This window comes from Eretmochelys imbricata, chromosome 8 (genome assembly GCF_965152235.1).
Source record: "Eretmochelys imbricata isolate rEreImb1 chromosome 8, rEreImb1.hap1, whole genome shotgun sequence".
Classification (NCBI taxonomy): Eukaryota; Metazoa; Chordata; order Testudines; family Cheloniidae; genus Eretmochelys; species Eretmochelys imbricata.
This window is the reverse complement of record NC_135579.1, coordinates 106,236,025-106,252,595: the sequence shown is the minus strand read 5'-3', so window position 1 is coordinate 106,252,595 and position 16,571 is coordinate 106,236,025. Positions and strand designations below refer to the sequence as shown.

At 44.4% G+C, this 16,571-nt stretch overlaps 1 protein-coding gene across 3 annotated transcripts in view; it reads right to left on the bottom strand.

The window, feature by feature from the left end:
• The window catches only part of ERI3 (ERI1 exoribonuclease family member 3), a 238,142-nt gene that overhangs the window by 194,042 nt on the left and 27,529 nt on the right, over positions 1-16,571 (bottom strand). For all 3 annotated transcript variants that reach the window (XM_077824965.1, XM_077824966.1, XM_077824964.1), the window contains exon 3: positions 4,393-4,509. In XM_077824965.1, the coding sequence (XP_077681091.1) occupies positions 4,393-4,509 (117 nt within the window). The remainder of the gene's footprint in view (positions 1-4,392; positions 4,510-16,571) is intronic.

Here is a 16,571-nt window from a genome sequence, read left to right as displayed (position 1 = left end):
GAGAAATCGCCAGCGATAAACCTAAACTGAATATCCAGCCACACCAAATTCAAGACCTAGCTAAAGATGGAGCCAGGTAGCGTTCAATCCACAAGGGGGCTATGTCCCCCTTTGGGATTTGCCTCGGTGATCAGAGCAAAAGGCTGAGAACCTGACATCTCTTAAGGCATAAAGAATTGTGCCTAACACAGGGTTCAGGTTACACTTCATCTCCAGGAGCCGGCTTTTATCCATACCACAACAAAAGTCATTTTGCAAATACATTTTTCCTTATCCATGCTTTCCACAAAACCTCAGATTATTAATACCGAAATAATTTTTCAAAGTCTAATGTATTTGTGTGTACTGTGCTGTAGATTCCAATGCCAGTAGGGACTACTGTGACCCTCTCGTCTGGCCTCCTGCATCACACAGGCCAGAAAACCTCCCTCCAGGATCTCTGCATCAAGCCTGAGCTAGAGCATGTTATTTATTAAATTGTGGTGCCACCCAAACACCTGAGGTGTTTTCCGATCGCAAGGACAGACAGACCCTGCCCCAAAGAGGAAAGCAGAATCTGTTCACTTAATGCATTTGATTACACTCAGCTTGGACAAGGAAGCAAGAAGAGTCAGTTTCATTTGTGTGGGCACCCATGCAATAACACCCTGTTGCAATGTTTAGTTTGGAGGGGGAAAAAGCGGAGGAATGTTTGAATCCCCACAAAATGGTCTTTATTGCAACTTTTAAAACTTCATGAGACTATTTCTAGCAAATTTAGGTCAATCTGTACAAACCTATAGCTTGGGCCCAAATCCACGAGGCAATGTCCCTCTAAATATATAGCACGTGCCTCTTTATAGATCTCTCTCTCTCATGCACACACACAGAGCCAGAGTAGTTGCCCCAAGTACTGTTATTGCAGTTGCAATGCGTTTCCACTATACCCCCGTTTTCACACATTTTTTAATTTTGGAAGCACTCCCCCTCATGGGATTCCGTTTTCTATGCTTAGTTTTTCTGGAAAGTTTGAACAAAATCCCTTTGTCTGGTTTTCAGTTATAGGAGAGTGAATAAAAGAGCATTTGTTTTTACAATGGAGAAAAATAGGATGGATTGGCTGTCTCTGAGGAGGGTTCTCTGCCTGGTAGAATGGAGATACAAGGTGGGGGAGGTGATATCTTTTACTGGACCAACTTCTGTTGGGGAGAAAGACAAGCTTTCGAGCTTACACAGAGTCTTCTTCAGGCAGAATCAAGTTATTTTAATCATTCAGACAATACATTAAGAGGCACAGGACAAGTACTATGGGTACCCGATCCTGCTGCCACTGAATTACCATTGCCTTCAGTGGGGCAGGATCAAGCTCTGGATCTTGCTGGGTGATGAGAACTACACTTACCTAGTGCAAAACTTCTGCCTGTGGAAAGGACGGTAGGGGATATGAGGAGTGTAACAACAGAGCGTGTATATCATCCATAGTCCTATATGGCTTTAAGATTAAACTCAGTAAGCTTATGGAGGAGATGGTATGATGGGATAACATGATTTTGGTAATTAATTGATCTTTAAATATTCATGGTAAATAGGCCCAATAGCCTGTGATGGGATGTTAGATGGGGTGGGATCTGAGTTACTACAGAAAATTCTTTCCTGGGTATCTGGCTGGTGAATCTTGCCCATATGCTCAGGGTTTAGCTGATCGCCATATTTGGGGTCGGGAAGGAATTTTCCTCCAGGGCAGATTGGAAGAGGCCCTGGAGACTTTTCGCCTTCCTCTGTAGCATGGGGCACGAGTCACTTGCTGGAGAATTCTCTGCTCCTTGAAGCCTTTAAATCACGATTTGAGGACTTCAATTGCTCAGACATAGGTGAGAGGTTTTTCACAGGAGTGGGTGGGTGAGATTCTGTGGCCTGCCTTGTGCAGCAGGTCGGACTAGATGATCATAATGGTCCCTTCTGACCTTAGTATTATGAATCTCAATGTGTTTTACTAGCGTGGGTAAGTTTTATCCCTCTAAAGGGGAAACTGAGGCACACAGAAGGAAAGTGACTTGCCCAAATCACACACTGAGTTAACAGAACAGCTGGAATAGATCACAGTCCAGTATTTTAGCCAGTGGACCATGTAACATCAGAACAGCCCAAATGAGAAAGAAACGTAAATTAGAACCATAGAGTAAGAAGGGACCATAAGAGTCATCTAAGCTAACCCCCTGCCAAGAGGCAGGATGTGTCTCTAAACCATCCCAGACAGATGCTACCCAGCCTCCTTTTGAAAACCTCCAGTGAAGGAGCTTCCACAACCTGCCGAGGCATCTGCTCCATTGTCCTAGTGTTCTGACAGCGAGGAAATTTTTCCTGAGATTTAATCTAAACCTGCTCTGCTGTAGTTTGAACCCGTTGCCTCTTGGCCTGCTCTCTGTGGCAAGAGTGAACAACTTTTCTCCATCTTTTTTGTGGTGAGCTTTCAAGCATCTGAAGACTGCCATCATACCCCCCTTACTCCTCTCTTTCCAAACAATACATATCCAGTTCCTTCAGCCCCTGCTCGTATGGCTTGCATTCCATCCCTTTGATCATCTGTGTCACTCATCTCTGGATCCTTTCCAGTTTCTCTACATTCTTTCTATACATTGGTCACCAAAATTGGACACAGTTCTCAAGCTGAGTCCAAATCAATGCTGAGTAGAGTGGTACTATCACCTCCCATGACTTGCATGCTCTGCCTCTCTTAATGCAACCTAAAATTGCATTTACGTTTTTTGCAACAGCATTGCATTGCTGACTCATATTGAGGTTGTGATCTACCACAACTCCCAGATCCTTCTCAGCAGTGCTGCTGCCAAGCCAGTTCTCTCCCATTCTGTATTTGTGCATTTGATTTTTCTTCCCTAAGTGTAGCAGCTTACATTTGTCTTTGCTGAATTTCATTTTGTTGTCTATAGGCCAGTTTTCCAATTTATCAAGATCTCTCCAAAGTTTTGGCAACCCTCCCTAGCTTTGTGTCATCTGCAAACTTGATCAGTTAGCTCTCTATTCCTACATCCAGGTCATTAAGAAAGATGTTAAACACTGGACCCAGAACAGATCCCTGTGGAACCCCACTTGAGACCTCCCCCCATTCCGACATCATTCCATTAATAGTTACTCTTTGTTTGCAGTTGTTTAACCAGTTATATATCCACTTAATGGGAGTTCTGCTGAGCCCACATTTCTCCAGCTTACTTATCAGAATGCCATGTGGGCCTGTGTCAAAAGCCTAGCTGAAGTCCAGGTACATGATGTCTACCGCATTCCCGCCCCCGTCCACCAAATCAGTTACGCTGTCAAAGAACGAAATCAACCTGGTTTGGCATGATTTGTTCTTAATAAATCCATGCTGGTTGCTAGTGATCACCCCTCCATCCTCCAGGTATTCGCAAATTGAATGTTTTATACATTGCTCTAGTAGCTTTCAAGATATCAAAGTCAGGCTTACTGGGTTACAGTTCCCGGCTCCTCCTTTTTAAAGATGAGCACCATGTTAGCCCTTCTCCAGTCTTCCAGGACTTCTCCTATCATCAATGAGTTTGTAAATATTGCCGGTGGCAATATTATTTCATTTTTATAGATGCATCAGGGAAAATCTGCAAATTCTTAATTCTTTGAGTTAAATACGAGAGATAGAACACAACAAATCTCTTCCTTTCATAGACCAAGGATCTCATGACTCAGAACCCCATGTAATTTGCATCCTATCATTACGCACATTTGGGAAGAGGTGAATATGGACATGGGGAAAATGGCCCTTAGTGTTGACAGTAATCAGATAACAAGAACACAGTCATATCCTGCAAAGAGAATTTTTTTTTATGTTTTTAAAAATGGTCTTATCACGAGATCAGGGGGTTCTGGTGACAGCAACCCACAGCAGTGAAGCTCACAGGCTAGGACATTAGATCCCTTCAATCACACAGCAGCACAGTGTTATTCGTTTCCTTCCATTCGGAACATGCTCTGTTTAACCTTCCACACCAAACTGCTGCATTGGAACAATGTCAACAGTCTGACATGTCTGTCTCACTGCTCTCTGGAGAGAGCCCCAGCACCTCTGATAGCATTAAGGAACCACAGAATTAAAGAGGTTGTCTACTGTGATTGTCTATTAGTTAAAACAAAAGTTTTGCTATAAAAGAGTTTAACGACATTTGTACAGCACCTAGCACAAAAGAGCCCTGGTCCAGGACTGGGGCTCCAAGACACTATAATAAAATTATTATTATTATTATTAGAATCAACAGCAAGGAGTTGGAGTGATGGTTTACGTTCAACATGCACTAAGAGGTGCTAACCCTGACCCCATGCAAAAGGTAACCCTGTTTCCCGGTTAGAGAGAGACTCTTGGAGCACTGTGCGTCCTTCGCGCTTTACCTCTGTACAGAAGGGAGTAAGCTGAGGGTGCACCACCGGCTGCACATACATGTGAAAGGTGGATTCAATCTCCATCGTCCTGCCATTTAGCTTCAGAATGGGGAACTCAATGATTTCCTGAATAAGGCACAAAAGAAAACAAGTTGTTATAAAAAGATGACCGCTGGGAAGACCCAAACCAAGCTCTTTGGGGCAGGGGCCATCTTTTTGTTCTGTATTTGGACACCACCTAGCACGGTGGGGTCCTGCTCCGGACTGGGCCTCCTAGGCACTGCGGTAATACAAACAATACATTACAGGAAGATGGCACCTCCCCATATTAAGGAGAGGCATACAGCTCTAAAAAGGAAAAAGTGAGGCCAATGTGCACACGTGCCTAGGAAGGAATGGGGTCGCAACACTGCTATTAGGAAAGGTTACAAGTTTGCAGTTTATTACGGTAGCTGCCAAAACTAGGCAGCAAGGACTTACTGCCATTTCTCTGTCTAAGTCGCAACAATCCCAAGCTTTCCCACCAGGATCTGATCACCCTCGGGCAGAACGTCAGCCTGCCACCACACTCAAAACACAACCCACAAAGCCAACACACAGACACATACAGCAGATCCATTGTCACTTAGCCAGTGCAATCCAGAAGCTGTACTCAGAGAGATCAACTTTACCAGGGGCTCTTCTGAAGGATATGGGACATTAGACAATTACAGCCAGGATGCTATTGCATAAAGCGCCTCCGGCTGGGAGAGGCTGGGGCTGAAGTTGCAATGCGCTCTCCCACGGCCTGGACTGCTAGGCCACGCTATCCACAGAATGCTGTGATGAACCAGGAGCTCCCTCACCAATGCTATCTGTATGGCATAGAGCACTGCACCAAACACTGGTTTATTCCTTACAGCAAATTTATGCAGATAGGGAAATAGAAACGTTCTTCATCAGGAGAGTGTTCAATTATAGGAATAATCAGCAATCAAAAATTTACATGGACCTGTTAATAAAAAGTTTAAACAAAGCCAGTTACGATGGATTTCTCAATTATTAAAAAATATATATGAAATTAAAAGATCCAACCCCGGAATAAAGGCGATAAAATCCTTTGTGTTTGTCCCCCTCCTCTTCTCCCCCCAAGTTTAATGTAAGAGAAGTGACAATTTGTTTGGTGTCTTTAAAGAATAATTTGTCTCTGTTATTTAATAGAGATGCATGGCACCAGGATTCTGGAGTGCAAATGAGCCCATTGAGTGATAACCATGCAACAAGCCTCTCAAATCACTTGAGGGGGGAGGGGGAAGAGCAGAAGAGAGAGACAGAGAGAGAGAGAGAATAAAAGAAACATTGCTTTTTAATATTCAAAAACAGTTTGCAAAATTTAATCAAAGCACAGCAAAAGCTAACATTTTTACCACTGACATTTTTATTAGCGCTTTCATCAATTTTTAAAACATGAATGGAATTAGTTTAACAACAAAAAACTGCCTGAAAACATCTGGAAGAGACAAATAAGAAATAATACAAAATAAATAAATAAAAAGCAACTCTTGCGAGTAAAATTAGCATGTGGAAAATGCAATCGCTGCAGAGTGGTTAATGTAGCTTTCAGGCCCTGGCTGCAACCCCAGTGACCCAGGCACGGAAATTATTGTGAGGTCATAAATACGAGATGATGACATCACCACACGCTGAAAGCCAGAGGGAGAAGGGGTTGGGAGAAAAGGAACAACACAACACGGATTTCTATTTCACACAGTATACATGAATACACTGCTACAGCGTGAATGACTCCTGATCCAAGGACTTGGGGGCAGAGGGTGTAAAGGGGGCAGACACAGAGTGGGTTATGGGGTGAGGTAGGAAATGTGGGAAAGGCAAGTCAAATGAACAGAAGAAGAAATAAGCGCAACATTTAGCCTTAATGCAAGGTTAAGGTGGAGAAATCAAACAGCAAGGAATCCCAAAGCGAATGGTTCCCCCATAACATTAACCCTGCCACATGACACACCCTACAAACATGCAGTGGGGCAGAAGGAATTTTGTTTCCCGATTTTGGAGTGCATGACTTCTCTGCCTCAGCACTGCACGAAGGCTCAAAGTTTCAAAAACCCAGTATCACTAGTAAATACACTTCAGGTAACACTGTTCAGACGTTGCAATGGCCCCACAGACCACTCAGACCTAGTCCCATTCTAAATCTGAACTCACCAAATTCAGCCAATGGAATGATCACCACGAAAAAGCGAAACTGGTGGTCAGAATAGGAAATGGGCTTTTGTTCTTCCCCCTCACTTAATCCTGAAATGGCCGAACACCCTCAGCTCGACTTCTCCCTCCGTACCATAACCGCGGAGCAGACGCCCGGCACTGCAAGTTTCAGCTCAGGAGGAGAACGTTTTAGCAAGTCTTGGCATGCAAGTCTTGGCATATATGACAAGGGAGTTACACTGAAACCATTTTGTAGCTTTAGCTAGACGGAGGGCTAGCTAACGGTTAGTGTTCTCCTACCTGCCAGCCTTCCATTCCCAAGCTCAAAGACCCCTTCGTTCTCCAAAGGGCTGAGCCCCTTCAGACCCCACAGACTTCAACTGGAGTCAAGAAAGCTCCGCACCTTTTAGGGTTGGGCTCTACATGAGGCGCGATTGCCCAAAGGGGTCTCTCCATCACAGGATGAAGGGAACAGAAATTGCTCTCCCAGATGGAGACACAGCCACAGACTGTATGTGCATTGCCCTGCAGAGAGCAGTCCTAGGGGAACGGATACTCCTGTGGAGCCCATCAAGCACCTGGAGGTGAAGAAGGGCTGAAAGAGAGCCTTGTGCGACGCTGCCCGCTGGAATCAAATGACAGACCAGAGGCAAAAATCACTTTCAGGAGGGTCGGATTAAAACAGACTGGGAAAATAAAAAGATGAACTGAAAAATGTAATGCTATCAAGAATTAATACCGGTCTATGGTCACAGACAAAAAAATGACTAGCAACTAGGATGTCTTGGGAGAAAGACTAATAGGGGTTTTTTGGCTTATTTGGTCAGTTTTTCAAGGGAGTGGTGAGGATCTTCCCAAAAACCTGTTTATCTGAATGCTCCCTAGAGTGGAGATTTTTCCAGTCTCTGGCAATGTTTGCTCCGCTGGTATCTAAGGCAACAGATACCAGCCCCATGAAATCAGCTCCACTCCTCGCTAACAACGTTAGCCAGTCCTGCAATGAAATTTAACCTGTGACACCACTGTACTTTTCATTTAAACTTTCATTTGGAGAGAAGCAGTGTTCGGAGACCCTGCAGTTTGGCCTACTAATAAAGACAAGTGTTGGGGCCTTTAAAGGTGCCATTCATCTTTTGCCTTTATTAAATTCAATTTTCTTAAGCCCATGATGCATCATGAAATTAGGAGTTGACATTCCTGTGGAAACAAAAATATCTATCAAATATAAATAGGAAAAAAATCCTCTATTACCAAAAATGCATGGCTTAAAGTTGATCTGTTTCCACTTTAAAAAAAAAAAAAACCACCACCAAGCATATGGCTTGTTTTAGATACCCAAAATGTTATTACAGATCTAGAATTTCATTCGTAATTATTATGAAATGGTGAGCCAACCCTCCCTCCAACCCGACAGACTGCGATTCAGAAAACCAGCCGGGCAACCATATACTCTCACAACTGGCCAGGCTAACTCTGAAGTGCTAGGTTACATCTACACTGTCAAACCGGTTTTGGGGGGAGGGGAACATTAAAATTACAGGTACATCGGAAATTGGTCCATTTTGGCTGAATGTAAAAACTCCCCAGAGAGCACCACACACATCCGCATCTAATTCTGACCTTAGGGAGCATTAATGCCAACTTCAGTGTTCCCCAGATCTAGTTCCACCAGCATTAGTCTCTCCCATCTCTAACCCTTTTTTAACTGTTTTCTTATAGATTTCTCACAGCCCAAGCTGAACTGGTAAGAACTGGTAACTGCAAACACGAGGAGGAGTTCTGAATGAGTTGGAACGTTTTGGAGGTATTTGGAGATTGCAAATAGCCATATTCTACCAGGAATACGAACAATCCAGTGTGTACGCCCATTCCCATTGCAGTTATATATTGTATTTAGTAGGGTAGCCTAACTTGAAAGGAAACCTGGAATTCAAATTGCTGGTGATAAATAATACACTCTTTATTTGCCTTTCCATTATCATGAAAAGTTGAATACATTTTGAATGGGGAAAGTCTTTGGCGCACAGCTCCAAATCGCTAACACAGGCATTTGCAATTATATTGTGGGAACAAAAATTCTAAAATCAATTTTAGCAGGTCTGAAAAGACACCACAATTCCTCCCCACTGTGCTAATATACAAATGTGGGAAAAGTTAAAATTAAAAACATCCTGTTACCAAATCTGTTTGCTCGTATACATGAGTCTGCAGTTCTTTAAACTAAACTGCATGACAGCTCACTGATAATTTTTGCCCTCTTTCCCAGCCACCCCAAAAGAGAGACACCACATGCAAGCACTCTGAATAACCTGCCTGTCCCATGACAGTTCTCTTTGAAACAGCTGGTAGCCTGCATCACAACTAGCTGACGGCAAAGCTAACAAGGACTTCCTTTTCTGAGGGCTTCGGAAAATTCACGAGGGCCTGTGAAATCACCTCTATAAATTCAGCCTTTTCCAGCTTTACACTCACTACGTGAAACCTCCTGCCTAAAACACCAAGCTGGGGATGCAGGAAGAGGGGGAAGGGGAAATTATTAATTCTAATTCTGCTGATAATAAAGAAATTAAACAAACAATTACACGCACTAAACGTTTTCCCACAGTGGGGAAATCTCTTGGATACAGAAACAAACCAGCAAGAGTTATACTGCTATTCACAGAGGAATCCTTTGCCCATAATCTTGGATTCTTGGAACCTCAACATTATTAGATTACAAGAATAAAATACACAGCAAGATCTTCCAGGCTCGTCAAACCCTTTCACCCAAGTGTCTATGTGAGGAGTGGGCGGGGCATACTCAAAGCCCCTTATTTCTTTATTTAGGTTAAAGACTATTGCCCATTGAGTTCAAAAACTACTCTGGAGTATGACTTATTCCATCCACTCCCCCGCCCCCCCCCCAAAGAAGTTTAATAAATACAAAGGATAAAAGATGCCAGTAAAAATTAGAGCTGACTGTTCAAAATGTAATAAAAACAAGTGGGTGCCGCCCATGAGGGAAAAGGATTTTTCTGGTAAGAAAAAGGACATAACGTTCTGCTAAGACACAGATCCCCTTTTACACCTTCCAAAGGGGGCAGAGGCAGGAGGGTCCTCCCTGGAAGGGACACACTCTCAATGGCTGTGCAGGCTGTTCAGTTGTTTTTCTTTCGAAGAAAAAAGTCATTTTATGCAAAAACAGCTTATTTCTTAAACAAACACTCGTGTTTTTGATTTACACCACGGGCTGCTCCTAAATAATTTATGGCGGGTTAAATTTATTGCAGAGCCCTGGCCGGCTGCAAATTCGAATTGCCAAATAATTAGATTTTAGGGCAATGCTTATAAATTATCCGCCGATTTGTCCGGACTTGTTTGTCAGTTGCTTTGTGCTTCGGGTCATCTTTGGCATTTCACTGTTTGTGTTTTAATTGCTGATTTACACTTTGACAGATGAGAGTTGATGCCTCCAAGTTTCCGGAGCAGGGGGGAATAAGAGAGGGAAGAATCAGAGCTTTTAGAAAGCTTGTTTCTCCCTTTTTTCCAGGACAATTAAAATAGAAAAAGGGACGGAACCTGAACAGTGCAAACCTAACAGATTTGTCTTTTTTCCCCCCTTCCTTAATTATTTTAACTAAAGCTGCTTTCAAGTTCAGCAGTCCTGCACTGGCCTCCAGGGGCGACTGGCGAGATGAGCTCACAGGTCTTATCCCCAATAGCTAATTTTGATTAAACCGACCAAAACACACATCATACAGATAATGAGGTCAGTAACTGGGGGGGGGGGGGGGGGGAAAGGGTAACAAAAAAAAAAAATCACAGGCCATGCTAACTTTCTGAAGGATGGTCATCTAATGCACACGTGTGCGTGCACACACACACACACACACACACATAGAGAGAGTGGAATATTGCAGCACACGTTTTGAGGCAAGTTACTTGGCATATTAGTCAACCCTGTTCAAGAGCCCTTTGAGGCAGCAGCAAACACCAAATTACTTCCGCCATAACTACCTGGAAGAAGGCACACACATTTGAAGTTAAATTAATTTAAACAAATATATCCTGGGAAAGGAGCAGAGAAAGTGTGGGTTGGGGGGAATCCGAGACTTTCACACTCAGCATCACTCAAAGGAAGAACAAAAGGGAACAAAGGAAACCACCACAAGATAATGAATCCTGCAGAAAAGGTTGACTTGATGCCAACTTCTGCTGCTGGCTCTTGGAATTCTAGGGTTTTCTTCCCGCCATCCCTGCCTCTAGGATCAGTGTACTGCCTGCCCCAAATGTTCAGACATCAGGAGTCACGCCCCCAAAATCATGAGACTCTCTTGACAATCATGATATTTGCTTTTAAATGATCAGCTGAGGTTCTTTTTCTTTAGTCTTCTGGGTTCTGAGCCTTTAGATCACACTTGGGGTCATATTTTCAGGCTTTTCTCCACAACCATGATGGCAAGAAACTTTTCCAAGGCCAAAAAGGACGATTATGATCATCGAGTTTGACCTCCTGTATAACACTGGCCACCGAACATCCCCAAATAATTCCCAGAACAGATCTGTTAGAAAAACATCTAATTTTGAGTTAAAAATTGCCAGTGATTCAGAATCCACCAGGACGCTTGGGAAATTGTTCCACTGGTTAATGACTTTCAGCTTTAAAACTGTACACCTTATTAACCATATTACTTTGCCTGACTTCAACTTCCAGCCATTGGATCATGTTAGACTTTTTTCTGCTAGACTGAAGAGCCCATTATCAAATATTTGTTCCCCATATAGGTCATTATAAACTGTGATCAAGTCACCCTTAACCTTCTCTTTGTTAAGCTAAACAGACTGAACTTGAATCAATCACTATTAGGCAGGTTTTCTAATCCTTTAATAATTCTCCTGGCTCTTCTCTGAACCCTCTCCAATTTATCCACCTCCTTGAACTGTGGACACCAGAACTGGACACAGGATTGCACCAGTGCCAAATATAGAGGTAAAATAACCTCTCCACTCCTACTCAGGATTCCCATTTGTGCAACAAATAACTGCATTAGCCCTTTTGGCCACAGCGTCACACTGAGAGCCAGTGTTCAGCTGATCATTCACCATGACCGCCAAATCTTTTTTCAGAGTCACTGCTTCCCAGGATAGAGTCCCCCATCCTGTAATATGGCCTCCATTCTTTGTTCCGAGATTAAGGACATTTAGTCATGCTAAAATGCATATTGTTTGCTTTTGTCCAGTTTACCAAGTGATCCATATTGATCTTTAAAAAAGGGAAGGAGGATCCTGGGAACTACAGGCCAGTCAGCCTCACCTCAGTCCCTGGAAAAATCATGGAGCAGGTCCTCAAGGAATCAATTCTGAAGCACTTACAGGAGAGGAAAGTGATCAGGAACAGTCAGCACGGATTCACCAAGGGCAAGTCATGCCTGACTAATCTAATTGTCTTCTATGACGAGATAACTGGCTCTGTGGATGAAGAGAAAGCAGTGGACGTGTTGTTCCTTGACTTTAGCAAAGCTTTTGACACGGTCTCCCACAGTATTCTTGCCAGCAAGTTAAAGAAGTATGGGATGGATGAATGGACTATAAGGTGGATAGAAAGTTGGCTAGATTGTTGGGCTCAACAGGTAGTGATCAATGGCTCCATGTCTAGTTGGCAGCCGGTATCAAGTGGAGCGCCCCAGGCGTCGGTCCTGGGGCCGGTTTTGTTCAATATCTTCATAAATGATCTGGAGGATGGTGTGGATTGCACCCTCAGCAAGTTTGCAGATGACACTAAACTAGGAGGAGTGGCAGATACGCTGGAGGGTAGGGATAGGATACAGAGGGACCTAGACAAATTGGAGGATTGGGCCAAAAGAAATCTGATGAGGTTCAACAAGGACAAGTGCAGAGTCCTGCACTTAGGACGGAAGAATCCAATGCACCGCTACAGACTAGGGACCGAATGGCTAGGCAGCAGTTCTGCAGAAAAGGACCTAGGGCTGACAGTGGACGAGAAGCTGGATAGGAGTCAACAGTGTGCCCTTGTTGCCAAGAAGGCCAATGGCATTTTGGGATGTATAAGTAGGGGCACTGCCAGCAAATCGAGGGACGTGACCGTTCCCCTCTATTCGACATTGGTGAGGCCTCATCTGGAGTACTGTGTCCAGTTTTGGGCCCCAAACTACAAGAAGGATGTGGAAAAATTGGAAAGAGTGCAGTGGAGGGCAACAAAAATGATTAGGGGACTGGAACACATGACTTATGAGGAGAGGCTGAGGGAACTGGGATTGTTTAGTCTGCGGAAGAGAAGAATGAGGGGAGATTTGATAGCTGCTTTCAACTACTTGAAAGGGGGTTCCAAAGAGGATGGCTCTAGACTGTTCTCAGTGGTAGCAGATGACAGAACGAGGAGTAATGGTCTCAAGTTGCAGTGGGGGAGATTTAGGTTGGATATTAGGAAAAATTTTTTACTACGAGGGTGGTGAAACACTGGAATGCGTTACCTAGGGAGGTGGTGGAATTTCCTTCCTTAGAAGTTTTTAAGGTCAGGCTTGACAAAGCCCTGGCTGGGATGATTTAGTCGGGGATCGGTCCTGCTTTGAGCATGGGGTTGGACTAGATGACCTCCTGAGGTCCCTTCCAACCCTGATATTCTATGATTCTATGATCTGCATAAGTGACCTGTCAGCTTCGCTATTTACCACTCCCCCAATTTTTGTGTCACCTGCAAACTTTATCCAGGATCATTTTATATTTTATTACAGATCATTTATCAAATATCATAGGGTCATGAACAGATCCCTGCAGAGAATCTGACTAGAAACACACCCAACTGGATGATGATTCCCCGTCTACAATTACATTCTGAGACCTGTCACTAGGCCAGCTTTCAATCCACTTAAAGTGTGCCGTGTTAATTTTATATCTTCCCTTTCTGGCTTGCTGTCCCAAGCCACAACCTCGTCCCTGGATGAGAAGGCTTGGACAAGACTCCCCACTAGAACGTACCAATGCAGTACAGCAGCTGGTGGATGAGAGACACTCAGCACTCCCTCTCCTTCCGCCAGCAGTTGAGAACATTGTCTCACGGCCAGAGGGAGCCCAAAGAAAACAACAAAAATGGTCAGGGGCCAGTGGGACTGACTGAAACAAAGGAAAGACCAAAAGAGTTTGATGTATGTGATTTAGCTAAACCGTACCATGTATGTCGACATGGTGTCATCTGTACGGACATTAGAAGGGTGTCTGAACACCATGGAGAAGGGAATTATTCAATCCAACACGAGGTAAAACAAGTTTAATCCATGAGCCCTAAATGGGAAAGTTTTCAACTAAATAGCTGGAAAAATGTCTCGACAGTGACGTGTGTAAGAGCATAGAACAGTCTCCCACAGGCAGAAGAGTGATCCCCATTGCTCTGGATGCACCAGAAAGTGTCCTGTCGGAAGCACCCCTGCCCCAGCACCCAGGGGAGTAAGTGGAGGATCCACTTTAACGTCTATGATCCCCAAAGTACTGCCCACCCCAAAAAGAGGAGACTGGGACCAACAACTGAATTGGAGCCACAACCTTGATGACAAAAAGCCTAAATCCTACTTTTTAACCATTTTTTCCAACCAAGCTGATTGAGGTCCAAGGCCTCATCCCAGGGCACACAGTGATTGTTTGTGCACCAGAGCGTTAGGTCAAAAGTTTCCCACCTTTGCTAACAGCAGCGCCGCTCTGTCAGACCGAGCAATGACGGGAGCACTAGTGTTCACAAGCCTTCAGCAGCCACCATCATCTAACCCTGCTTGGGGCCCAAGTCTGCATATGGAGTCATCTCTAGACCATTTTCTCAGAGATTTTCAAAGCCACTTAAGGCAGTGGTCCCCAAACTTTTCACGTTCTCCCCCCCACCCCCAGATGCTCAAATCCTATTAAAGTCAAATTGCTTAGGTGGGTTTGAAAATCCAGATGAAAGGCTCCAATTTAGCTATTTGTAGACTGGGATGTTTCCATTAGGAAACATGACAGAACCACTGATAGATCCCACATACAGACAGATAGCTCACCCTCCTCATCCCTCTTCGCTGTCCTAAACCCTCCATTTCTCATTTACTCCTGAGCTGATCTCTGCCCATCACACCTGTCTGCCTCCCACGCTCCCCCCAACTCTCTCATACACATGCGTTGAGCCTTCCTACTGCTTCTTGCCACAAACCATTAGCTGTACGGACCCTCCTCCCTTCCACATTCAGAATCAGAAACACAGAAATACCATCATCATCCATTTGTTTCCTCAAAAGCCACTCACACGTCTTTGATTGCCTGTTGCACGAGGCTGTAGAGCTACGATAGCTGAAGCTTGATGTCACGATGAAGATTTGCAGCTCAGACCAAACTGGAGGCTGCAGCATGTATCACCCTGTGGGGCACGGTAAGCCAGGCTAAGCCGGTCCTTGCGCTTCCAGACATTACCTTTTTATGGCAAAGGACAACAACCCACACTGAAGCCTTTTTCGATGAAATAAGATGGCAAATGCTGGCTGTAGGAGCTGTTCTCCCTTCCCTCATCTCAGGCAGACTCTCAGGTCTTCGAGCCATGCCCCTTTTCCTCCCATCAGCCACTGTCAAAATCAACGTACTAAACAAAGCCCTCATGCACCAGAGTTGGCAGCGTTCAGCAGAGGACACCTCCTCTATGAAGTTGCCCATTTCTTTAACAAGCACTCCCTCATGCACGACGCAGCGGGTGGGAGTGACATTTACCCCAAAAGCAAAGAGCCCTCACATTTTTACCTTCTTGTTGCCTGACCAAAAAATAAAGAAAATCAGTCATTTACAACAGGCTCTCCGCTCTGCAGCCTGAAACAAACGCAGACTTTCTTGTATTAAGGTCCATAAATGTTTCCCTCCCCTCCAAGCAGCGCAAATGATCGACATTGCCAGCGCTGGTAAAACACGTGGGATAGGTGTGAAGGCCGTGTTTGTGTGCATGTGCGTGAACACTGGGGTGCTACAGATATCCCAGCTAACAGTAGGCTGCAGTGGATTTTTGCCTAGCATAGACAAGGCCTAACAACAGGATCAGAATAACTCTGCCAACAAACCGAAGTCTACATAGATAACATAACGATGGCTGGCAACCCAGCCTAAGAAATAGGAGAGAGGAGACAAGCACAAAAATCTCATCACTGAAAGATTTCAGAGTAACAGCCGTGTTAGTCTGTATTCGCAAAAAGAAATGGAGTACTTGTGGCACCTTAGAGACTAACCAATTTATTTGAGCATGAGCTTTCGTATGCATCTGATGAAGTGAGCTGTAGCTCACGAAAGCTCATGCTCAAATAAATTGGTTAGTCTCTAAGGTGCCACAAGTACTCCATTTCTTATCACTGAAAGACTGGCTATTCCACACTCCCTGGGGGATTAGCAACGTGATCTTAACAGCACTAAATCCCACTCCCTTCATCCAAATTAGAGATCATATACCCTATGACCAGAGCAAGGCAAAGAGGAAAACAGGGGCCCTGCCCAATCCCTCTCGGGGACCCCACAAATGAACAAGTGAGATAACAATCCTATTTCGCAGCTGGCGAAACTGAGGTAAAGAAAGGTTATTGACTAGCCTAAGGTCACACAGGGGTCTATGTTGGAGCCAGAGTTAGAATTCAAGAGCTCCTGGCTCCAATTCTGTATTCAAACCACCATCCCCTGGCTGCTTACAGCCCAAAAGGATTTCCATGGGGTGGCCAGAAAGGTGACCATGAAGTTAGATGCTTTCTTGGAAAGTTCTTGATGCCTTTTTACTCTCTGAACTTTTGTTTTTCCTGCTTGGGCTCAGTCCCAGATCTCATTTTCTGGAGGGACTGAAGAACAGCCACTCGGTTACGTTTGAGTCAGACACGTCCTTCCCTTCTGCAATCAATCTGCAGGCTTTAGGCTATGTCTACACGACAGATCTTACAGTGGCACAGTTGTACTGCTGTAAGGTCTCTCATGTAGCCACTCTATGCCAACAGGAGAGAGCTCTCCTG